Source organism: Callospermophilus lateralis, chromosome 9, assembly GCF_048772815.1.
Source record: "Callospermophilus lateralis isolate mCalLat2 chromosome 9, mCalLat2.hap1, whole genome shotgun sequence".
Lineage (NCBI taxonomy): Eukaryota > Metazoa > Chordata > Mammalia > Rodentia > Sciuridae > Callospermophilus > Callospermophilus lateralis.
Window position 1 is genome coordinate 74,711,326 of NC_135313.1, and position 26,542 is coordinate 74,737,867.

The following is a 26,542-nucleotide window of genomic DNA, read 5'->3' on the forward strand; positions in this document are numbered from 1 at the left end:
TTCCAGGTGTAGTGATCTGGCCCACTCATGCCAATGCAGGATGATCTAGAGGGAGAAATTTGTCCTTAAACCCCCCCATATGATGGGATGGGATGAAGTGTCTGCTCAGACTGATTCACAGCTGAACTCAGTGGCCTGCTGCAGCTGGCTGGTACCATCTCATAATAGCTGACTCTCTATATAACCCTTCTCTACATATCCTGCCTTGTGAAACTGGCAGCTTATAATTAATCATAGAGTGAGTACTTCCATCTAGATACTACATACAAAGTATGATGGGTAATTTTATATACCAACTTACATAGGCCACAATACATACATGTTTGGTCAAATATTATTTTAGATGTTTTCATGAAGGTATTTTTCACGTAAGACTTGAATAAAGCAGATTACCTTCCATAATGTGGGTGTGTCCCATCCAATCAGCTTAAAATTTTCTTAGAAAAACACTGATCTCTGAAGAAGAGGAAATTCTGCCAGCAGATTGCCTACAGACATGAAGTATGGTAGTATTTCTTCCCCATGTCTCCAGTTGCAAGCCCACTCTGCAAAGTTGTAACCTGTCAGCCTCTATAGTTACATGAGTCAATTCCTTAAAATGATTCTCTGTGACATGCTGGCCTATACTACCCTGCCATTCAGCAGCTCTTCTAGGGCCCAGGCTCCAACTTTCTGCATGGATGTTGCAGAAAATCCTCCAAATTCCTACCTGGAAAACCTACTTACTCCATTAGGATCCCAGCTCCTCATGCCAAACTACCTCCCATGCATTGATGCCCTTGCCCCCTGATATGGCTGTTTTGCATGTGAAATTACTCTTTACCAAACTAGGGTCTAAAATGCCTCTCTGGGAAATACTACTATAAAGATGGCTTCCTTACCCTCTTCAGGGACTGGCATGTGATACCAGGCCACTTCCAAGGGGGTCGATATCCTTGATGGTTCACTCACTCCAGCAGAGGCTGTTTCTCCACCAGGACTCTTTCCTTACCTTCCTTAGGGTCCAGAGCCCACCTAGTTGTGCTTCTGATCCTCTAAGGACGCTGATAGATTTTGTCACCTATGAATGCCTCCCTCATACTGTGTAGAATCTGACTGTGCTCTGGATCACCTATTAGCTTTGAGCAGAAGTGTTTAGAAAGAACATGACAATGAAAATGGGAAGGGATAGGGTAAAGGAAAAGCCTTTGTTATTGCTGTTATGATCAGTCCCAAAAGTTCACTCAGAGGAAGAAGCTGGTTTTTATTTTATTTTATTTTTTAACTTTCGGAGATTTAAGTTAATTTCTGACAGTTGCTTAATCATGAAAAGCTCAATTAGTCCAAGAACCCTCTGTCAAACTTAGAAGTTTAGAGTTTTTTAAAGTGCTATCTGTGCATATTGGAGAAACACATTGATGGATCACACTAGGTATTCTAATACATAGGATATTTCTTGTATGCCTTTCAATTTTTCCTCAACTAGAATGTAAATTTCACAGTGGCAGGGAATATGTCTTACTCGTGTTTGCAATCACAGGCTCTGGCACAGTTCCTAGAACCCGGTAGGCCCTAACAATATTTATTTAGTGAATGAGTTGAGATCCTTCAGACGAGTCATTCGGAACAAATAGAAAGTCATTTTGTTTAGACTTGTGAGACTTTAAAGAAATTGACTGTTGTACCAGTCCTAGGTCATGACATCCAAACTTCACACAAAGAGCCTTAAATAATAACTTCTTTGTGCCCAAAGATCCCTGGCAAAAAGTACCTTGCCTAATACTCTTGAGATCACAATCAACTGAAAAGCTTCTGCCACCTGTGGAGTTTGACCCAGTGATATCCTTTCTAGTGAGTTCTACTAATAGCCTTTCACTTTGTGTAATTTTCTTCTCAGCTTGGAGCCCTGATACAGGTTTGATTTCACTTTATCCAGCCAATGACTAAAGTCAGTGCCTTTTGGTAACCTTTCTCTTTGATTCTCCTCTAATCTAACAGAGTACCCTTTAAATTCTCTCAATATACAGAATCAGAACCCTATGTTCCATCTTGTCCAGGTAAGTCACATTCCAACTATTCTCAATACACATGAAAACTAAAGAATCAAAACCCTAACAGAAGTTACAAAATGTTAATGAAGATTCAACTGCATCTTACAATGATTGAACACCCCAAATCAATGGTTCATCCTTTCTAAAGCTGATTGTATTTGTATTGTGGTGATAAAGATCAAGCTGTAAGTGGAAACAGCTACATAAGTCCTAGTTAATTAGGAGTCTCAGAAAATTGTGATAATTACCTAATGTGTGAGGGGGAAAAATCAAAAAAAAAATGAAAATAACTTTCTCAAAGAAATACGAACAGGAAGATTCTTTGAAAATTGTTGATGTTCTTTGTTTTGGCAGAAAGAGAAGGAAGCAAAAATCTAAACAAAAACATCACACTTCTAATTGACACCTGCTAGATCATTTTCTCTTGCTATATAACAAGTAATATTTGTATTGAGTTTTCTTTCACTCTATTGTTGATTTTTTAAAAAGTAGCAGTATAACATGTCCCTGTGCTTTCCTCCTTCAAATTCTCATTTGCAACACTGTGAGAAAATTGGAAGATTTTTACTTGCAGTGGGATTTTAATTATAATTATAATTTATAATTTTAATTTATAATTTATAATTCAGGGTTTCAAACAATGTACTAATTTATTTAAGATACAACTACTGAGTATGAACTATTTATCAGATACATTGCTAGATACTGGAATTATAACAGTGGAAGAAATCAGCTATAGCCTCTTTCCTCTTTAAGATCAAGATTTTTTATAAACTGAACACAAAGCCTTTTTCATGTTTAATAAATAATGGTTGATTTTTTTTAAACTTTTGATTTTCTGAATTCTAATTTTCGATATACTTCCTCTGTGTGTGTGTGCTAAAATTCAAATATGCAGTCTATATACAAATTCTAAATTTAAATTGCTAGTTTTAAGGCCAAAGTATCAGGTGCTTTCTTATGTGTATTATAAATAACTCTTCAATATTAAAATTATATGAACCATTTGTGCAGATGAATTGAACTAACCTTTTAACAAACATGAATGGTTTTTGTTCAGTCAATTGAGTTTCTTCTCCTGAATCTCAAACCCTGTATGTGTTGCTTTCCTGAATACTAATTTTAGGCTTTTATATGCATTTTAATGGATCTATCATATCTTGCCTTGCATGGTAGGTGTTTCTATTACCTTTTGTTAAAGAAATTTCTAGTTGTTGAAGTAATACCAACATTTTAAACATTCAAGCAATTACTCTCACACCCAAATACAATTACTATAAACACAGATATGGATTCTGATATGATCTATGTACGTTTCAGTTATACTTCATTAATGACCCAAAGAGCACCTATTGGACCATTTTTATGGTAAGTTACTTCTATTACCAGATTAAAACTATTACAAATTTCTGGATTCTTTGCTTTTTCCCCATTATTATTTCTAATTGTTCATTTTGCCCTAGATGTTGAAGTATTAGAAGAGTTCTAAGCAATGCCTACACAATGCCTGCATTAATGTCTATGAGAAGGCTTTATGGGAATTCCAGACTCTGGGATTCAGTAATAGCATTAATGCCTTGTATTAAATGGCAGGTGCAGTGATCTTCATCAGGCATAGTTTACAACTTTTGAAATTCTTCATTTCAAGAAGGAAACAGAGCTAGAAGAAACGTTGGATGCTATCAAGGTCAATACTTGTATTTTCTAAGTAAAACAATGCAAAGAATGCCAATGATGTGAACCTAGTAAGCCTATGACAAAAGAGAAAAAAATTAAAATGTTATTCTTCATTTTTATCCAATGTCATTTAAAAAAAAATCAACAAAAATTTAAAACAGGTATTTATATGTACCCCTATTTAACTTCCACCATTTCTATCAGAGTCTAATTAGTATTATTTTTTCCTAAGAATAGGCCTCTGTGTCCCCTATCCCTGTTCCTATGATCCCTCTGGGTTGTTACTATGAAGGTACAATTCTGATTCAGTTAAGAAACATAAAGGAACACATAGCCACCCAGCCACCGTGTGTCCCAATAACTATATGTCACAGAGCCTTGGCATCCAGTGGAAAAGGACAGTGAATTGATTCATGGAACTGGTATCATTCAGAGGTTGTGAATTCAGGCAGGATTCTGTTCTTTTTCATGAATTACTTTGAAAAACTTAGCCAATTATGATGGTCCCTCTGTTACCTCATCTGTAAGTGACAATTACTAATTCATATGATATTGTGAGCACTGAACATAACAAAATACTTGAGTGGCAAACATAAGTTATAATGATGGTCACAATGAGCTGTGAATGGTGGCATAGGCCTATAGGTGTGGGGATCACAAGTTTGAGATGAGTATAAATAATATATAGGAAACCCCCAAATTAATAATAAATAAATATAGCAATCATATATAGATGACTATAAACACAGTATAAACAGCATAAGGTCATATATAACAATAACTATATAAATATATATATAAAGGTGGCACCAAACCAACACTCAGATTGTTATCAGTCCATTAATGTAAAAAAGAAAAATGATCTGAAAGAAACTGATTTTGTTGCCATTTTTAAGCACAGCAGGAATGAATATGTTGTATTGCTTCATTTAACAATGTTTAATTTAAAAGTATTTATGGTTTTATAAATATATATAATATATTTTTATTAGACAATCCCTATCTCTCGCTTCCCAGTCCTCCTTATATCATTGAAAATGAATAGGAAATAAGCAAGTTCTCCCACACTGCTTCTACCATACCCAATCTATGACAGAAACATGAGCATGCACACCACATGAATTTCATCCTCCTGTTTGGTAGGCTGCAGTTTTGTGACCTAGTCTGTTAAGCAAACACTTGAAGCAATTTATTTCTGTTAAAATCATTTGCAGCTGAATTGGCACTCAGATGACGAAAACTGTGTATGAACAGCACTGAATGTCTTTTTAAAAGTTATTGCATTGTTTTGGAATTGTATGTGACATAAAAATTTAACAGTTAAATAGACATTCCTTCACAAACACACATTGGTAGTTCATGTACAAATAACAATCTATTATTAAATTCCAGCTTCATGACAATTTTTCTCATTCCATAGTTTTGTTATTGTTATTTGTTTCTGACAAAGAGCATTTATGTCACAATGGAAAACCAGCACACAGTTTTTCAAAAGAAAAAATACACTGGATTCTGTTATGTTATTCAGCCCTTATCTTTTCTTCAACCTGTTTCTCTTAGTTATAATAAGAGTTTATAAAAATATAGTGAATACATGTTTTTATGGATATTATTTGTTGTATCATTTTTATTAACAAAGGTAATAAATGTTTAAAGGTCTGGCCTCCTCCAGTAGTCTCTGAATCATAGGGTGAGAATGGCCAATTTTCCTTAATCACCTATGCAACTCTCAATATTTATCCACCACCCTTTGGATTACTTTACTTGAGGTCTATACCATCTGTCTAAGCTGCTCACTTGATTATTCCTGTTGTTGTCTCTTGTCCTCACAACCACCACATTGCTTATCAATTCTGGACTCACTAAAGTGATATAAATGTGGAACTTACATTCATTTACGTTATTATTTTAGAGTCTACTTTGATAATCTGGAGGTCTGCATGTACTTTCAGATCCCTTAAATGCAGAAATACGCATTCTTCTTGAATGATCATTAAAAATACAATATGTATACATCAGACCTTGGCAAAACTTACATTAACCCAAGTATACTGGAGCATTTCACCAATATTGATGCTTGTCCTTTATAATCTCATTGTTCTCACTATTTCCTCCTTATTTCATACTACTTCAGTGTAAGGGACCCTCTCAAGAAAACTCAAGTAAGGGATTCAGAAAGAATATAATTTTGGAGTCAAAGAGGTTGGTTCAAATCCTGCTTTATGACTTGTAGACTATATGATAACAAATAAATGTGGATAATATAATGTGATAAGAGAAATACATTTCTTGCATATTTAGAAAGTCTAAAAACTGAGGTTAGCTGGCAGTAAGTCACCCAAATATATAAAACTGGTGAAAAGACAGCTAGATTGATATTGTAACTGTGAATCTCTAACACCCACCTACAGCCTCTATGGGGAGATTCAAATTTGAAGAAGAGTTCAACATAGTTAGGGGATTCAAATACATTGGGCATGTGGCAGCATGCCATACTTCTGAGACAAGGAAGGAAGGTGCTTCTCACCCTTCCATCCAAGTAATAGGGATTCCAAAAGATCTTTGCTCAATGGTTGTAGTAGCTTTTAAGTGATTAAAATCTTACTTTTCAATAGATATTTAGAGGCTGTGTAATTATAACCTGAAATTATGCAGAGAAATATTGGGATATAACAGACTACAAAAGGAAAATACCACAACTTTTTGGAGTGTGTGTGTGTGTGTGTGTGTGTGTGTGTGTTGTGTATGTGGGAAAGTCATGGGTAGATCTCAATTCCAGGACTATGTTTGTGTTTGGAGATATGTAAGGCATGAAGCATACTAGAAGAAACTGTTTAAGTACTGGGTGGGGAAACCCACCTACTTTAGTGATGGTAGAAGTACATTTCCAAATTTTGGTGGCACAAGGAGCCATGAGTTCCTAAGTGCAAGTAGCTGGAGTTAAGGTCTTTCAGTGGGGCTTATTTATAAGGCTGTCTCCTGAGCAAGACGGCCCAGTAGCAAGTTCTTTTGTGCTATGTTTCCAGAGGCAGAAACTTGGGAAGGACATTGAACAAAGTCAGCTGGGAGCCATTGGTTTAGGTTAGAAATTATACAGTGAAGAAGTCACACAAATGTTCCTCACTAAAAAATGAAAATGTGGAGGCATGCTACACTGGGGAATATTATGGTTGAATAATATTAGCCAAAAACTAGGCTGACCATTTATTCTCTGAAAATTAGACTTTTCTAATTGCTAAAAATGTCCAGAAAACTGCAGATAAATCATCCAAAGCCTGGTAAAAATTCTGGCAGCAAATTTAGAAGAAATTGTGGAAGACCCCATTTCCAATAGTTCAGCCTAAAGGAAAATATCTTGTCTCTCCTCAAGTTCTTTGATGCAAAGGGTGAATAGTGTCATTTACTTTTTTAAGTTGAATTTGAGAAGTGACCAGGAGAACTAAGGGTAAAGGATTTATACACACTTCACATAGTGACTGACACTTAGTAGTTAATCAATAAATGTAAGGTACAAAGGAAAGTACTCAAACTTTAATTTTAAAAAACTGTTAGTCCCCTCATCACTAAATTTCAACTACTTAAATTTTTCTCCTATCTTACATAAAGTGCATTGGTGTAATTCCTGACATTACACTGCTTGAAATATCTGTTTATTTAAATTATTATTCTGCTCAAGGCTAAGCTGTCTTATTTAAAAACAAGATGATAAAAATGCCAACTTATCCTAATACAAACCTATACTTCCTTCAACTAGTCAGTATCCCTCGGCAAACCTATAAAAATCTCCCTTTTAATTGCAAAAATTCAAAGTCAAGCTTTCTGCCCGTCACATCCTCTATATCAAAATACATATCATCATTCATTAATTTAAAAATTCATTCAACAAATATTTATTCAGTTCCCATCACTCAGCAGCAACTCTTCTAAGAACTGGGGACACAGCAGTGAATAAAGAATAGGAGGACATCTATTCAAAGAGCTTATGTCCTAGGGGAAAACAGATAATGAAGAAGACAACTAATTAAAATATGCACTAAAGTAGGTAGTCAATGGCATAAAGAAGAAAAATTTAGCAGAGAGTAAGATATCATGGGGATGGTGTAATTTTATATAATGTGGCTAGGAAATACTTCAGAGAGAAGATGACATTCAGTAAAAAGCTTGAAGATAAGGGAATCATGTGAATATTTAAGAAACAAACAATCAAAGCAGAGGGAAAAAGAAAGTAAAAAACTCCTGAAATTGAAAGGCTCTGGGTATGTTCCAGTGTGTATCTGTGCCTGAATCATGAGAAATAAGCACAGACAGACTCAGAGATAAGAGAGTTTATATTAACAGGATAACTCTGATTTTTGGGCTGATTGGAGATGAATGGTGTCAAGGATAAAGGGAAAAAAAACAGATAAAACAAAACAAACAAACAAAAATGACTTAGTAGTTTATATTGCACATTCAGGTGAAAAATATTGGTAGCTTGGTTTAAAATGGTAGAAGAGGAGATGAGCTCATATTTTGAATTATTTGATGAGTCACATTTGGGTTTAAGAGAAAGAGAGTGGTCAAATTAGATCCCAAGGTTTTACCTGAATAACTGGAAGAAAGGAGATGCTATTTCCTAAGATGATGAACTTGAAGAAAAAAGGAGGTTAGTTAGGGACCATCTGTTGCAGTGTTTCAGACATGATACATGACAGATAAGTGTAAGATGTTCAAGTGAAGATATGAAGAATGTTCTTAGTAACACAATTCTGTAGGTCAGCAGAGAGGACTGCATTGAATACTAAGATGATACTGCAAAGAGGGACTATATGAAACTTAACAAAAGAGTTGAGTACCAACAAACTGTAGGCCATACCTACATGTAGGGATTAATGTGAAGAAAAGCACTGGCAAATAATAAAGAGAAATAGTGAGAAGAGAGGTAGGGGAAAATCAGAACACTGAAGTTACTTGAAACCAAGGGAAAAAAATTGTTTCAAAAGGGAGGTAATAGGCCTGGGGTTTGCAGCTCAGTGGTTGAGTGTTTGCCTAGCATGTGTGAGGTACAGGTTTTATTCTCAGTACTGCATATAAATAAATAAATTTAAATAAAGGTTCATCAAAAACTTAAAAAAAATCTTAATAAGAAAAAAAATGGAGGTAGTAAATGACTGTGTCAAATTATGTTGATAAGAAATACGAGGACTGAGAACCAATCATGGAACACAGCAACACAGAAATCATTAGCGACCTTGATAAGAGTAACTTTGCTGATATTATGGGTTTAAAAGTCAATTGCATTGGTGTTAAAACAAAATGATGGGAAGAAAAGGATCAAGACACTGAGCAGAGCCAATTCTTTCAAGAATTTTTGAACAAAAACAGAAAAAAAAATGGTAATATCTGTGAGATGTGTCTAAAAATGTTTTATATGTTATTTTTTTTAAAAAAAAAAAATGCAGAATAAACATCCTGTGTAGGTGGGCAGCATTTTTGACACAGCACACTCGAGGAGTTAAGAGAGGATGGCACCTAGAGGGTAGGCTGGGTATAATTAAAAGCATGGGCAAGTCATTTATAAAAATGAAGTCATTCAAAAAAACATAACATAAAGTTAGAAATTTCAGTGAGGGAAATCAATGTGATGGTAAGAGAAGTGGGAGTTTTCTTCTATTTATTTCTGTTTTTTCTCAATGAATGAGAATGAGGATTGGAAAAAGGGTAACAGAAAGGAAGGGAATGCTGAAATTATGAAATGATAATTTGCAAAGTGGAAAAGAGAATGGATAAGGAAAATATCTGACTGATGGACAGTGTTAAGGCCTGATTAAGTGTAGTCATTAAAAATTAAGATAAGTCACCATAATGCCATGAATAATCCCCAAATGAGCTCACAATTATGTTAGTACAGTCTTTTCAACACAGTACAGAGTCATTCTATTTTGTGAATCTTTTCAAGTTCTTCTTCCCACTTGGAGTCTCTATGTTATTCCTTGTATCTATATATGTCCCACTCATTATTCAAGAGCTAACCCATGATTCATCTTTCCTATGAAGCCCATACTAATGTAAATCTCTATGTTGAGTTTTACTCTTTTATATTCAAGAATCTTCTGTAGTGGTTGAAACTCATAGTTTGAATTATACTGCCTGGATTCAAATGTCAGAGTCATAATCTTAGAGAAGTCTCTTATTAAACTCTTTGAGTATGTTTCCCAATCAATAAAACAAATTGAACAAAACATAAGATACACATCATGGACTTTTTAAATTGGAAATTAAATGAGTAAATGCAAGTAACCCACTCAATACATGTTCAATACATAGTAAAAGTTGAGTTAAATATTGACTTCTACCTATATCAATATTATCATATAACTTATTAACTCATATTTTTAATTTAATGTGGTATATAATCTCTCTGTAATCTCTATGCTCTGTGAGCTCACTAAGGATAGGAACTTTTTATTACTTCTGTTTTTAAATTTCTCACAATATGTTGGTCAGAAAAAAGTCACTGGTTGACTATAAAATTTAATATTACTTAATTTATATTATAAAATTTAAAATCATCTTACATAGTATGCAGTGAAAAATTATGTTATATTGGATCTGATGATAAAACCCCATCTTAGAAAATTAACTACCTCAGGCAGCTTCCATTGACATTTGATTGAAATTGTCTCCATCTATAACTATATTTGAAATCATTCACAAAGAAAGAAAGTATAAAAGGAATAAAATGAATGCCTTTCCTTAGAGGAAAAATAAATCAAGATTCCATAAATGCAATATATAGTAGAATATATATTTGTACACATACATTTTTATTCTAAAATTATGACCATTACCTATATCCTATTTCTTTCAACTTAGAATGTGCAAAATGAAATTCATTTCTTCTTTGGCATTGTTTTCTATATGTTTTAATGCAACAAAATTGCATAGTAATATTAAAATAACAAATTTTAAAATTCAAATACTAAATATAAATTTTCTCATTTACACAGTAATTGCCATTCAGAAAGTATACTGGCTTCTACAGGGAGATATTGCAAGCTTATGAGAATATTAATTATGATATACAATGAGATTTCTTGACATATGCCAACATCTCCCAAGTCAATAAAACTGTGGTTTACTACCATGGGTTAAAGTATTTAACCATGAAATAAATTCTTCCTGAGTAAAATAACATTGTAAGTTGGCATTAGAACAATTTAGTCTTCCCTTAAGACACTGACATGTGCATAGAAAACATCTGTCCATGGCAATAAAAAATGAGGAAGAATTTAATACAGAACAAATATCCCTTGCACATAGGGTTTTTCTAATAATATAACTATCTGCTTTTTTTAAAATTGAGTCAATCTGCAAATGTCTGTTAAGAGTCAATCTTTTGTTTGTAGATTACATGTTTTTCATGCGGTGAATAAAAAAAGTCCATGTTTACCACAAAGACTAATTTTCAAAAGATCAATCTTATAAATATTAGAATCTTAAAATTGTTTAAACTTATGCTTTGCAGAACTATGTTACTCTATGTAGTACCACTGAATTCACAAAGAGAAAATAGAAAATTATAATATTCATTGAATCTTTTGATCTGTTTACTTTTTAATTGTTGAATCACTGTAATTTTTCATATGCTGAGAAAAAGTTGGCCTATACAGATAATAATAATAGTTTCTATCATGTTTTATATATCTTAAGTATTCATATGTGAAATGAAATCCACTACCCATATTTAAGTGGTATTAATGTGTGTCTGTAGGTGTATGTATGATTGTTTCATACACATACACAAACATACTTACACATATTATCACAAATCTAGTCATTCAAATTTGAACACTGCCGTCATATTTTTACTCCTGTTTACCTTTGTATCCAAATGGTCACTAATTCTGGAATATGATTTTAAAGTATTCTTAGAACCATCATCACTTATAGTTCTTGTTATGGTTTAGATATTAGATAGCGTGTCCCTGAAAACCTCATGTATAAAACAATGCAAGAAAGTTTAGTGGTAAAATGATTGGGTTATGAGAATTTTAAGTTAATCAATGCATTAATCTACTGATAGGAACTAATTGGGTGATAACTGTAGGCAGCTAGGGTGTGGCTAGAGTAGATGGGTCATTAGGGGCATGCCTTTAGGTATATATTGTGTCCATGGTGAGGGGAGTGGTTGCTCTCTCTGCTTCCTGGTTCCAAATCCTGAGCTGCTTTCCTTTGCCACACTTTTCTACCATGAGCAGATAGGTGCTCATGAGCACCTCCAGCCCAGAGCAACAGAGTTGGTCATCTATGGACTGAAACATCTGAAACTGAGCACCAAAATAAAATTTTCCTCTTTAATTGTTCTTGTCTGGTCTTTTCGTCACAGCAATAAATAAGTTGACTAAAACATTTCTCTTCCCATTTCCCTAACTCTTTTAGGTTTAAAACACACATAAAAATAAGCTTTAAAAATTCAGTCATGTATTGTCATGTGTAACTAATTAAAACAAATAAAAAATTTAAAAAAAATTCAGCCACATGCCCATCCTTTTGAAACTATCTTGAATTTGGTGTTCATCCTTTTTCTCCATTTTAACATTTGCTCTGTTCTAAGGCTGCTGTCTTGACAGATTCCTCACCTAATCCCATCTATGTGAATACAATACCAATAGAGTGTCTTATTGCATTTAGGCCTCTTCTATCTATAATATCTTGTATATAATACTGCAGGATTATTTCTTGCTAAATACCATTTCCATCATGCTACATTCCTGTTCTAAAACCACCTGGTTACCTACCATGACCTGTGTAAACAGGCATAGTTGATAATACTCATCATCCTTCTGCAAGTGGAATGGCTAATTACAACCCTCTACACTATTGTTTCCTTCCAAGTTCTCAGATGCTTTCTATCTAAACTGTGGCACCTATCTCTATTCATCAATTATCTAAACGTTCTACATCCTAAAACTTTTCTTTCCCTTCTTCTCATTTAAAAATTCCTTTTTTTTTTAAAAAAAAACCTCTTAAATGATATGAGCTCTAATTTTTAATGAGAATTAAATAGATGCATATGTCTGCCACAAACAATATAGAATAAAAATGTAGGAATCAAAGCAAACGATTAGCCAGGCCCAGAAGTGCACATATATAATACCAGTGGCTTAGGAGGCTGAGATAGGAGGATCACGAGTTCAAAGCCAGCCTCAGCAAAAATGTGGTGCTAAGCAACTCAGTGAGACCCTGTCTCTAAATAAAATACAAAATAGGGCTACAGATATGGCTCAAGTGGTTGAGTGTCCTTGAGTTCAACTCCTGGCACCCCCAAACAAACAAACAAACAAACAAAATCAAAAGTAATAGACTTATATACAAACTTAACATCTGTAATTATGGGTAAATACAAAAGTTATTTTAGTCTTAAATCAAAAAATATTAATAAAACATGATTTCCATGGTGGATTGAGAATGGACATTAAAATATCTGCTTTCTCAGAATTTATAAAATAAACAACAAAGTTATTTTATAAACCTGCATAATGCATTCTTAAGAATATAAATGAAATAATGACCAGAATATTTGCCCATGTTTACCTATCATGCATATTAACAAAACTTTCATTGACCCTGTTTGAATTGGAAGTGGTTTACTGTTCTGTTCTTTTCTTACAGCCCAGAGAGTGATTTCCCTTTTGTCTTAGCCTGATTCCATAATCTGCCATCTTATAAGTCTGGTTTCAAGTAGGTCACAGAAAGCTACCCACTTCTAAATTCATACTGCCAAATATTAGATTTTACATAGTCCATTTGGTAGTAGAGAACTGTATCTCTTGGTTTTCATGTGCATGAAATTAGATTTTGATAAATGGTGAAAATATAAAATTATAAAAGATCTATAAATAGAAAAGAGAAGACATTGAATAAACCCCCCCCCCTCAAAAAAAAAAGCCACGAGAGACTGAATAGGCAACCTACAGAATGGAGGCATGTGTTTGCAAATGTACATTCAGTAGGGGTTATTATCCAGAATGTATAAAGATCATCTACAACTCTGTGACAAACAAACAAACAAAATGTTTAAAAATGGGGAAATGACTTGCATAGGCATTTCTCCAAAGAAAATATACAAATGAGAAAAATTGTGAAAAAAAATTTAATATCGCTAATCAGGAAAATGAAAACAAAAAAAAATCAAAATCATAAAAAGTTTCTATCTCACACCTGCTACAATACAAAATAAAATCAAATAAACCATGTTGGTAGAACTCTTGTATAATGGAATGTAAATTAGTGCACTTTACACTACTATACTATGTACTATAAAAAAAAAGTACAGTGGTTCTTCAAAAAATTAAAAATAGAATTATTGTTTGATGAAGCAGTTCCACTTCTTGGCATACAACTAAAAGAACTGAAAACAGAATCTGAAAGAGACATATGTACACCCACAGTAATAGCAATAGTATTCACAAAAATCAAAGGTGAAGTAAGACAAATAACCATCATCAATTAAGGAATAAACAAAATGTGCTCTATACCTAAAATTAAATATGATTCAGACTTAAAAATTTAAGAAATTCTGACATCTGTGCAGTATGGATGAAACATGAGGACATCATGATTGAGTAAAATAAATCAGTCACAAAAAGACAAATGGAATTTGAGTAAGTTATATGTGTACCTGCACAGGAAAATATTCAGAGACAGGAATTAGAATGGTGGTGATCACGAGTCAGGGAAGCATGGAGTTGTTTCATGAGCATAAACTTTTTGTTTTGCAAGATGAAAGGAATTCTGAAGTTAGGCTGTACAATAATGTGGACAATGAACTTGCTGAAAGGAAAAAATCTCCTTTATTCTCTTAAGAGTGGTTCTGTACTGGCACCTATGACTGATTAAGAGGAGAAAAAGCATACACATTTTAGTTGATGTTAAGAAATTAGTTTCTAAATGCATGGCCTTCTCAAAAGGCCTTCACAGCAAAGAAGTGAAGACTCAAGGAAATGGCTAAATGCAGTGGACTTATCTACATTTTTAGGGATCTGGCATGAAATAACTATGGCCATCTTGATTTAAAGTACCATTTCATCTGGCCCATGACCATAGTGATAAGAGAGATAGGAATTTCTGACATAGTGACAGTAGAAACAAGTAAGGGAGAGTATGAATACACAGGCAGACTTTATGTGGGGACTTCTGCTTGAGCTAGAAGCAAGTTGCAGCTTTAAGACTCAGACTAGCTCAAACAAAGAACAAGCCTGTCCAGCTTTTATGGCACCTACAGGATAAGGCAGGATTCCAGTACTTAATGTCATCACATGTAGAGGTGGGGTTTAATTGTGACTCTACTCTTCTTCAACATGGCTCTTCATGTCATGCACATTCTCATTAAAGTCTTGTCTCTACCTCCAGTGTTTGTTTTACTATGCTAATAAAGTAAAGGTAACTACAGGTTACTATAGTGACTATTCTGTGCACTACTTGAGGTCCTTCTTTCTCATCTGGGAGAGTCCTATTATTACTTTCAGAACAGGGCAAACAATTTTCCTGTGTCAGTGGGTTTGATTTTAGGAGACTTATGTTTGGCTCTGGCTTGTGGGTACTTCTGCTGATAGCATAATCTCAGAAGGCTGAGCTCACTTCTCAACCTCCCACCTCCTGTTGTGTTACCTTAATTCCACAGCCTTGAAGCCTGGTCCCCATTTCAATTCCTAAATTTCTGGTATGTGCGTTAACCCCATATCAATATTGTTAGACTGCCTGTCTCACTGGTATGACAGAGCAGGACACCTTCACAACAGAAAGGTATGCCTTCCTTTAAGCAGACATGTGAGGACAGAGTGCTTTTCTTGTGCTTGGTTTATCTCTGTTGCCTTCAGTTCAAAATGATCTTTATACTAAAGTTGCATATTCAAGGATAGTATATTCTGATTTCCTTTCCACTTAACAATTCTTAACTGTGCACTTAAAATTAGGTGAGATAGTAAGATTAACGTTACATACAATTTTAAAAGAGTTCAAAGCAATAGTGTCAGAAAATTAATATATTTAAGGAGACTGTGACAAGGTATTTAAAGTATAAATGGACAGATGCAGCATGTTTTCTGCCTATCAGACTACTTAAATGTTTCCCAAAGAACATGCCTAGGCATGTTTTATTCTAATTTTTTTGAAGAAGTTATAGTATAGTAATATTATTACCACAAAGATCATAGCAATACCTAAAATCTCCATGTTTCTCACATATTTACACACAGAGACACATTAAAATACACATAAACTCTTACATACCACTTATAATTTAGGTAGTGAAATTAATTTGACACATGAGTACATAAATCACAGTATTACAGAAGTTATTATTATCTTCACGGACAAAATTTTTGCTAGCATATGAAAGTTATACTAATTCTCAAATTAAAAAGAAAAGATGTGGAACAGAGATCAGAAATCCAATTAATATTCTCATTTCCTATGTCTCCTTTGTGCAATCAATGCTACATTTATCATATTTTAATTTATGCAAAAGGCAACTGTATAAATGGACAATCTCACTCATGAAAATGAGCACAGAAAATGTATACTGGTTTATTTCTATTTTATGTATAAATAAACTCTTTGTCCTTTGAGAACAACTTATGTAAAATTTGTATGCTACAGCTCTTCTTCCACTAATAATGGGAGACTGCTAGAGTCTTTTTCGCTTTATCACCTTGCAAGTGTGCATATGCAAGAAGCAGTTATTTGGTCTGGGATATAAATAGCTGAAATGAATTTTCTATTTCCTCATTTTTTTCCTGATGAAATATACTTAAATGCCAGCTGCGTTATAACCTTCAAACAACTGAATACCAGTTCTTGAGATGCCATTAAATGTATGAATACAAGTAAATATGAAGAACTTAAAATTTTGTTCTAATTGCCTTTAGCTTTTTTTTTTTTTTTTTTAGTTGTAGATGAACACGACATCTCTATTATATATTTATTTATTATTTTTTATGTGGTGCTGAGGATTGAACCCAGGGCCTCATGCTTGGGAGGCAAGTACTGTACTGAGCTGAGCTACAACCCCAGCTTTTTAAAATAAATAACCATTTAACAATTAACTTCTTATTCTAAAAAAAATTATAAAAAGTAGAGGATGAAGCTGATTGCTCAAAAAGTTCTCCTTCATCCAGGAAAAGGAGATAGAGAGCCTAAGAAAATTCCACAGAATAATAATATCATATTTTTATACTTATATTTCACTAAGAATTCCGAGCTTCCCTAATTCATAGTTCTTGCAGTTACAGATGTGTTCACACAATATTATAATTAATTTTTAGAGTGAATAATTTCTTTCTACTTTCTAATAGTCTTAGTCTCTTGTACAATATTTTTGTTCTTAAGACTAAGCCTGTGTAAGGTAAACATTAGGGATTTGCTGGTTGGTTGAGTGAGTAATTGGTTTGTGTAATCACTGAAAGGGAACTGGGGATTAAAATATTAATAACTTGACCAAAATGCAACATTAAGCCATAAAGTCAGGTCTTAAATATTTGTGTTCTATCTCCAAAAAGTCTCTCCACATTTAGCTTTTTGTTTCCTCTATGACTTTTGCATATGATGGAAAGGAGTCTTGTCTGAAAACTACATTTATGATAATCAGATTGCTTTCTCTACTTCCAGGAAAAACCAGTGGCATAGACTAAACCTGGATGCCAAGATGCCTTACCAAACAAAAACATGGTTTCTACTGACTCTCATGTAAATACAATTCAAATAATAGTTTCAAAGGATAATAAAATTATTTATATATGCATATATATAATTATGCATTTATATGTATTTATTTAATGTTTGCACAGCTTCTTTTGTATTTTCATGAATTTTTATATATTCTAAGCTGTCATTATTTCTAGTATTAACTATTCCAGGAAATTAGCACTTAACAACTCTGTGTATTAGTAAAATCATAACATTTTAGTGCTTAAGGTACATTCAATTTTCTCAATTTAAGTTTCTTAGAGACTATCCCTCCCTACTTTGTTCTCTGCACGTCCTCAAAGTCCTCAAAGTTATGTCTTATCTCTTAAAAGGTTTTCATAGCTTAATGATTCATTCTAACTCTATATGAATATTAAAAAGAAAATGTCTTAGGTTAAAAAAATGAACAAAATGGCATGTATATATTTACTCTCTTATACACAAGTATTTAAATCCATTTGTTTCAAAATTCCAACTACATAAATTTACAAAGCCATACACACATAATTGATGAGAAATATGCTAACCTATCACTAAAGCTCAGTGTAAAATTAATATGCATTTTTTTCAACATACTAAATCAGACAGAATTTATAACATTCCACTTCTTTTTTTAATTTGTAGAGAATGATCAAAACAGAAAGCAGATTGGTTACAGTTGTTTAGAATTTTACTTACATGTATATACAGATTACAATAAGAATCCCAAGAAGACCCACAAGAAAGTAGGTTACTAAAGGCTTCCAGCCATAATTTTAATAAAAATATAAAAGTAACAATTTTTTGTGATAATTATCATTTTATATCTCAAAAATAATTCAGGAATATACATGTATTACATATAAAAATAAATCAAATATACTGAGTTAATTATCATAGAGATTTAAATGTTCCTAGGGACCAACATTCCAGAACTTAACTTCAATTTGTCCTATTATTTGATTGCAATTGCCTGCAAAATCAATTTTTTTTTTACAATATCTGTTTTCCTTTGAAAACATATAATATTTCTTAGATTTATTCCTCTGAAAAGAGTATCAACAGTTTTTATATTGACATTAAGGCCAAACAGCATTAAATGGTTAGGAAAACTTTCTGAGTTTAGTTAAAACATTTTAAGGGAACAATGTAGTGAAATCATTCATCAGCTTGGGTAAATTAAATTAAAGTACCCATATCTTTTTTGTTGTTTTTTTCTTGCAGTCCTGGGGCTTGAACCCAAGGTCTCATACATGTCAGGCAAGCAAAATGCCACTGAGACACATTCCATTCCCACATCTTTATTTTAAATTATAACTATCTAAAATTTGACCTATATGTGACTAATACAATTTTTTAAAAAAAATACATTTTCATTTGAAAGAGTATTAACTATTTCTACAACATTTCCCATGCCTGGGCCACATCCCCAGCTTTTTTATTTTGTATTTTGAGACAGGCTCTCCCTAAGTTGCTTAGGGCCTTGCTAAATTTTATTTCCACAAGTTTTAAACAACAGTTTGAATATATGATTCATAGTAAGTTTTTTTTTAACATTCACTGTTCCAGGCTGTACAATTGCATCATTCAAAACAACTTGTAATTGTCCCCTGAAACCTCATATATTATGATTCATTTAAAAATTTTAGATGGTAGTTGTGAGTTCTTACTCACATCATACACTGTGATATAAAAAAATAAATTAGAACATAAAATAGAAAATTATCTATTTCACTAAATTATTTAATAGAATATTGGTAAAAATCTCAGAATTCAAGCAATAATAACCAGGGTAGATATGCATGTTATACTTTTTATACTAAACAATTTAAATTCTCCATTTTCAAATGCTGAATTATTCTATAGCTTGAGTCTTAATTACCCAAACATTTAATTACTGATTCTTTTTTTTAATTATTATTATTTTTGGCACTAGGTATTAAAAGGGGATGCTGGGGAGGATTTTATTACTAAGCTGCATTCCCAACTATTTTTATTTTTTATTTTGAGACAAGATCTTACTATGTTGCTTGAAGCCTCACTAAAGTACTGAGTCACTACCCCTGAACTTACAATCCTCCTGCCTTTCACCTCTTAAACTACTGGATTATAGGCATGTGCCACTTTGTTCAGCTTGCTCAGTTATTCTTAAAGTAATAACATTTCCCAAAAATATTTTAAATATATGCTTAACAGAGACTTTGCTTTAAATAAAATAATAATAAATAGTTCTGTATCAATCAGTTCTTACCTTTATAATCGAGATATAATATTATGATAGTTGAAAGAATTCTTTAAAAATCTTGAAACCATTTTAAAATTTTTCCTGAATATATAAGAATTTTATTGATCCATTTCATTATACCAAGACATTTGAAACAATATACTAAATGTAACATTATAACATAATAAACATAGCATCTACAATTCTCAAAATTATTTTGAAGAATATGCTTATTATAGTATATCTTTAAAAACACAAATGTGGCTACCTACATAGAAACATATGCATAGAATTATATCTAAATTATTTAGATGTTTAAATACACAATTTTAATATTTAGCATTTAAACATTTGCTGGGGACCAAAAATGTCTGTAACATTTTCTTTTTTGTGGTTTTCTTGAGAGAGACATTTTAAAAGCATACAGTGATGTAAAGTACCACTTAGCTAGGAATGAATCTTCTGATAATCAGCACTAGCATCTTAAAAATGATTGGGTTTTATGTGAAATACTTCAGAAAGAAAAAAATTTGAATTATATAAATATGATAGTAATATCATGATATAGTAATGTAATACATCCCATTATAGATGAAAAATTATTTGCAACAATTATGATTTTAGTATTAAGCAAACAATGTGTCTAAAACAACAATGTCTGTTTACATGGAAGTGTATCTTAGAGTACATCTGTAAGCTTGGAAATTTTCTATAATCCCCAGATATATCATCTGTGACTGCCAGGAGTTTCATAAGAAGTATGTACTAGAATGGCAATGTGCTACTATTAAATATTCTGAGTTTTATTAAATAAATAAAATATATTCTAACTGCAGCAGAGATTATACTTAATCACATGAAAGTTGAATTTTTCATCATTTTTCATGCAAAAGTATTTTCAAGTGAACATTTCCTCCATTGCTAATAACTGAGTATTCCAATTATAAATGGCAGCATAAATTGCTAGAACCTATAATAAATAATTTTTAAGGATCAATAATGATACAGGCAATTGGCTATATTTATGCTAACACAGCAAAACAGACTTTTTTTCAAAACAAAGTATAGAGTGCATTCTATGCAGGTCCGAAAATAATCTATTAAAGAACATATTTGTTCTGTATTTGACAAAGTAAAGCAAAACAAAACAAAACAACAACAACAACAAAAATCTCATGAAGGGAAACCTATTAGATATATACATTCTGCAGTATCTTTGCAAGTAAAATATTTTGTTTTGGCAGAGAAGAAAACAATATTTCTCAGCATATGGATATACAGCAAGTCCCTGACGTGTAATAGATAAGTAGTCAAGTGCATCTAGTTCCAGAATTAATATAATCTAAGTTAGCTAAAGTACTGAGATTCTGAAATGCTTGGTTTATTAATACATAAGACTATGTAACACATTTAAACTTACCCTTCCAATCTTACATCTGGCAGACTTCTATTAAGTGCAATCAAATCACTGGCCATAAGGTTAAACTGATTGATTTTGAACAGCTCTTTCATTTTCTCCTGGTCATCTTTAGGAATCAGCACAGCCTTTCCCATTTCTCCTGGGCCTTCTTGGTTTCTTGAAATAACAGCTGTAAGACATACACAGGTACAAACATACATACAAACACAAGATAATGAATGGAATGAAGAAACTCATGCGTTGGATTAAATTCTGAAGTGTATTAATTACAAGCTGGTTCTATAATGTAATCATCCAGTCGTATTTATAAACCATACACCACACAAAAGAAACGGCCTATTTTAATTCATTAGCTTAATGTTGCATGTTGTCTTTCAAGTGTAAACATATTAGACTAATTATGAATTATTAAGACAATAGTAAAGCAATACAAAACACCTTCTCTTAAAACTTCTTAGTCATATTTTTAATACGCTTACTATAAAGAGATGAAGTTGAACACTAGGGAGACCGTATTGTTCAAAATAAAAGATAACTTTTGAAAATACACCAAGATAAATTTATTTTTACATCAAATAAAATGCTTTCATATATGAACATATCTGCTGTCATCACATCTTCATAAAGGCCGTCAGCTTAATAGTTTTTTCCTCCCATAGCAATTTGATTTATTCTCAAATCACTTTGAAATGTATAAAAAGAAGTTTCAGAGTGGTAACACATAATTTAAATGTCAAGGTAGATAGGTGCTTCATGACTTGAAATTCACAACAATTTTCTGAACTTGGCTGCTTATTAGGAGAACTCAGTATTCCATCTTCAGGCTAACATTCTTGCTATTTCTCCCAAGTTATCACTAAAGTTCTTAACTGCTCTAAAATGAATGTTTAAATGTGTATATGTACATGCACACGTCTATATACATGTTAACATATAATAATAAGCCAAGTTCCAGTTGATCCTAATGTAACTTTTAACTTACTAATCATAATAATATTAAGTTAGGTTAAGGTGAAATGGATACAGTTCTGTTCTTGACTTTTTCAATGTTTTCCTATATTATAGTTCCCATACATTAGTCTAACTGGATTTAATTTGTACATAAATTAATCTGCAAATATTTTAACATAGCTTACCTCAAAATGCTATAAATATAAGTAAGGGATATTATGCATGGGAAAATGTTTAATAAAGTATAATAATTCATAAAAGTATGAAGTCTAAAATGATATAAGAATATGGTAAAAACTAGGATAGAACACCATTAGCAAACTTTCTACGCTCTTGACATTCATAGTTATAAAAAAAAACAATGTTATTACTAGTATTAATCCAATATTGACTATCCAGATGGTTATTCTTTATGAAAAGTTACCCCAGTTTTGGATTAGCATGAGTCAAACAAAATGAAAGAGAATAAATACTTCTAAGGACTATTAGACATTGGTACCAGGAGGATGATTAGCCTTAAAATTCTCTCATACATAGAAAAAGAATTGGGAGATTTTAAATGGAAAAATATAGGTATACAACTTCAAATTATTTAAAAAATTGCCATTTGGTAAACTTGGCATTTTTACTTTGCTAGAATTTCCCCAAAGTTCCATGTGATAAGAGTTTATACTTCTCAATGTGGCATTATAGGTAGAAGGTGGAAACTTGAAGAGGTGGAGCCTAGTGAAAGAGCTTTAGGTCATTGTGAGACTACAGTCCCTTCATTTTTCTTTCACTTCCAAGCCATGACATAGAGGTATTGCTCTAACACACATTCCCACCATGATTTGCTAACACAGGCCCAATATACTGGGACCAACTGATCATGGACTGAAATCTCCAAAAGTATAGGCCAAAATAAACTCTTTCCTATACAATTGGATTATCTCAGATATTTGTCATAGTGACTAAAAGATGACTAACATAATCTAAAGAAAGTTTGCAGAGATTCATCATCCATTTTAAGAAACAAAATTAGAAATGGCTGAAATTTTATGAGAAAGCATATTTTGATCAATTTAAGAAACTAAATTCTAATGATAATAATTTATCTTGGGAATTAGTAAATTTCAGCATCCCTAACATCAGCTGGAGTTGTTAGAATTGAATTTGAGTAAATCTGTGTTCTTGGTGAGATGTTGCATTAAGTGTTCATCACTGTGACAAAATACCTGAAAAGAACAACTCGGAGGAGGAAAAGTTTATTTTGACTCATAGTTTCAGAAGTTCAGACCATGGTCACTCAACTCCATTGTTCTGGGCCCCAGATGAGGAAAGATGCTCAATTCCTGATATCTTAGAAGAAGAAAGAGAAAGCAAGGCACCCAGCAACAAAATATAAACCCAAAAGGCATGGCCTCAGTGACCCTTCCTCCAGTCAACCATATCTGCCAACATTTATTACTGGTACAGTAGTCCTTCTCAATTATTAATCCATCAAATGGATTAATTCAGTGATTAAGTTACATATATCATAATCTGATCATGATCTTTTGAGGGGTACCTCATAATCATAAGATGTTTACATGAAGTTATATTCCATTTCTCATATTTTTAAAATTATTATTATTATTATTATTATTATTATTATTATTATTTTGATTCCACAGAAGGTGTTAAAAAATGTCTGTTGATTCCTCAGGAGTCCTTCTGATTTTGTAATAAGAACATAATCAGACTATGATACTTCCTATTGACTACAAATATTCAATTTATATGTTTTTTACATATTTTAAAGTATTACCTTGAAGCCATAAAAAGGATGATTTTCTCATAGAAAAGTTTTGCTTTTATTTTGAAACACTAAGGAACTGCTAAAGAAATTTGTGTAGAATATTTTAACAATTTTTATTAATTAAGAAAACAGTTTCTAAGTCACGGTTATTTATGATGCTTTGTAAAGGAGAAAGGTTTCCTTTTGCCCTCTTAGGTTTTGAGAGTAACCTAAAAATTAAACACACAGGACAGACTTTAATAGAAATATTACACAAATTTCTTGTTACTTGTACACAGGAGTCCTCAGAAGGAAAATGAAGGCTGGAATAAGTTGTTAGGCCCAAAAGCTTGTAAACCTTTTTAAACAAGAAAAGTAGAGGGTGACAAGACAAAGAGACTTGGGATAGGGTCAAAAAAATTGTGGGTCAATAACTAGAAAATACATGGGGTATCAACTGAAAGATGAGTTCTTTTAGTGAGCTTGTTTTACTCAGATCCATTCCAGTATTGACACCCAATTTGGGATAGAAAAAATGTTCTCCTCCTGGTACAGCAGGGAGGGCTTATTTCTTTTGAGAAATTTTGTAGCCTTCTTTCAGGTAAAAGAGGGAGGGCAGGCCAGAGAGAGCTTCCTGCATGTGCTATTTCTTGAGTGCCTGAAGAACAAAATAATCAATATGCCAAAATAGCATATTTAGAGGTGGCATATTCTGAACCTCTTCACCTTCTATATCTCTGACAAAAGGATATTCTGCTACCAAGAAAGGCACCATGACCAACATAGTGCTTCCAAAGCCAGGAAGTAAATAGTGTTAAAATGTTTCTCTATTTAAGGAAGAGAAAACTCAACTACAATAAATTAGGGCAGGGATACAGATGTTTTTGGGTTTTGTCACATATTCAAAGGAGTAACAATTTCATTTTAACTTTATCCAGATTGGAGTTTCATCAGTGGTGGTAGGAGTAACAGAATCATGTTGCAATACGAAATCAATAAAATTAAAATTGTCTTAAATAGTATACCTACAACTAGTTGCAAACATGTGTAGTCATCCTCCTTAATCATGTAACAGCTTAGTGCATATCAGGTTTTTTGTCTCCTCCAGAGTTAAATACATTTTTCTATAATGACCTATAATAAATGTATATTTAAAATCTTTTTTTTTCCTTTTGTATGAACAAATCTATTGGTATTTTTCACCTCCCTTGAGAAAAAAGAATACTAAATAATCATAGTGTGGAATCAGTCTTTTTCCTATTCTGGCTCTTACCTGGAATAATGCATCTTGCATTCAGAAAACAAAGGTTTTGTTGTTGTTGTTGTTGTTTGTTTGGTAGGTTTTGTTTTGTTTTTGTTTTGTTTTTTAAATCCTTTAAATAGCATAAATAGGAAGTAGGAAAGAATAAGCAATTTGGCTTTGTGGTCTATCTCAGATTTGAGGCATCTTGTTAAATAATAACTCCTATTTTTCTTTACCTGTTGATTTTCTTTCCTCTATATAGCTTAAAAGAAGAAAGAAAGAAACAAAGAAAGAGAGAGAGAGAGAGAGAGAGAGAGAGAGAGAGAGAGAGAGAAAGGGAGGGAGGGAGGGAGGATGAGAGAGAAAGAGAGAGAGAATGAGAGAAAGAAAGAAAGCAGAAACTAAAAGAAAGGACCACTCACAGAATGCATTTCCCTATAGCCAAGCAAAGTCAAAATTAATTGTTAAAATTTTTTAAATTATTTACTGTGCCAGGCAACTATAACAGATGGCAACTAAATCTATATTCTAGTTTCTTTATTGCTGATGTGAATGTGGACAGAAATGTCCTGATTCCAAAGTTGGTTTAGACTAAAAGATGAGGTTAATATATTAAGTCATAAATTATTTACTTTCTCATTATATGATAAAATCATCAAAAAAGAAAATTTGACTTAAAATGGTATTATAAAGCAAGTAGAAATATAAAAGCCAAAGCATTTTATAATATCATTTTCTTTAACATAGTACACACTTTAAAGACTTTAAGAATATTTATTTCAATCTTAGAATTAACACTGTTAGAAGAGAATCATCAAAATATAAACATAGCAACCGATTTTCTACCAAATCTCCCACTACATATTAATTGCATTATTTACTTATGCACACTGCATTATGAACATCTTCTTATTTGCAGAATAACCCCTTTAATGAACACTATTTGCAAAAAGAAAATGGACCATTCTAGATCCAGGAAACAGAATGAAATTAAAAAATAAGTTGACATTAAAGCAGTGATTTTATTCTGTTAAAGAATACAGTGATTTATGCCACACATCCATAAGAGTATAAAATGGAACCAAATTCTAAATGTTATTCCACATGTCATGCTTTCCAATTTTTTTTCAAATTGTATTCTCATCGTCAGGTTAATTCACTTGTTAATTTCTGTATATTTGCCTTTAAAATCTTTCTTTTAGTTGCTTTTCTTTCACTTTTACCACTTCCCATTTGACAATTATAATAATGAAATTTTGGCTTTAGTTCTCTTTACCATTGAATATTAACATTCTTTTATTAATTGCTCAGAGTCCTTGAAACAATGTTTTCATATTGCCAATCATAAACCTGTTTGCAGTGAAGTCAGAAGATGAGGAAATCACACCAGTCCCTTCCTCATTCCTCTACCACTTTGCTCTCCATGCAGCATTCCCTGAACCATACTCTTCTGGTGTTCAAAAGGCTCTGAATTTATCAAGGGTACTTGTTGTTAAAATAAGTTAAATCAGTATATATTTGCTTTTAGCCAATT

General features: G+C 32.5%; 1 protein-coding gene across 2 annotated transcripts in view; it reads right to left on the bottom strand.

Annotated features, from left to right (window-relative positions):
- Galnt13 (polypeptide N-acetylgalactosaminyltransferase 13) overlaps window positions 1-26,542 on the bottom strand; it is a 434,224-nt gene that overhangs the window by 274,510 nt on the left and 133,172 nt on the right. For both annotated transcript variants that reach the window (XM_076866162.2, XM_076866161.2), the window contains exon 2: window positions 21,059-21,227. In XM_076866162.2, coding sequence (XP_076722277.1) covers window positions 21,059-21,227 — 169 coding nt within the window. The remainder of the gene's footprint in view (window positions 1-21,058; window positions 21,228-26,542) is intronic.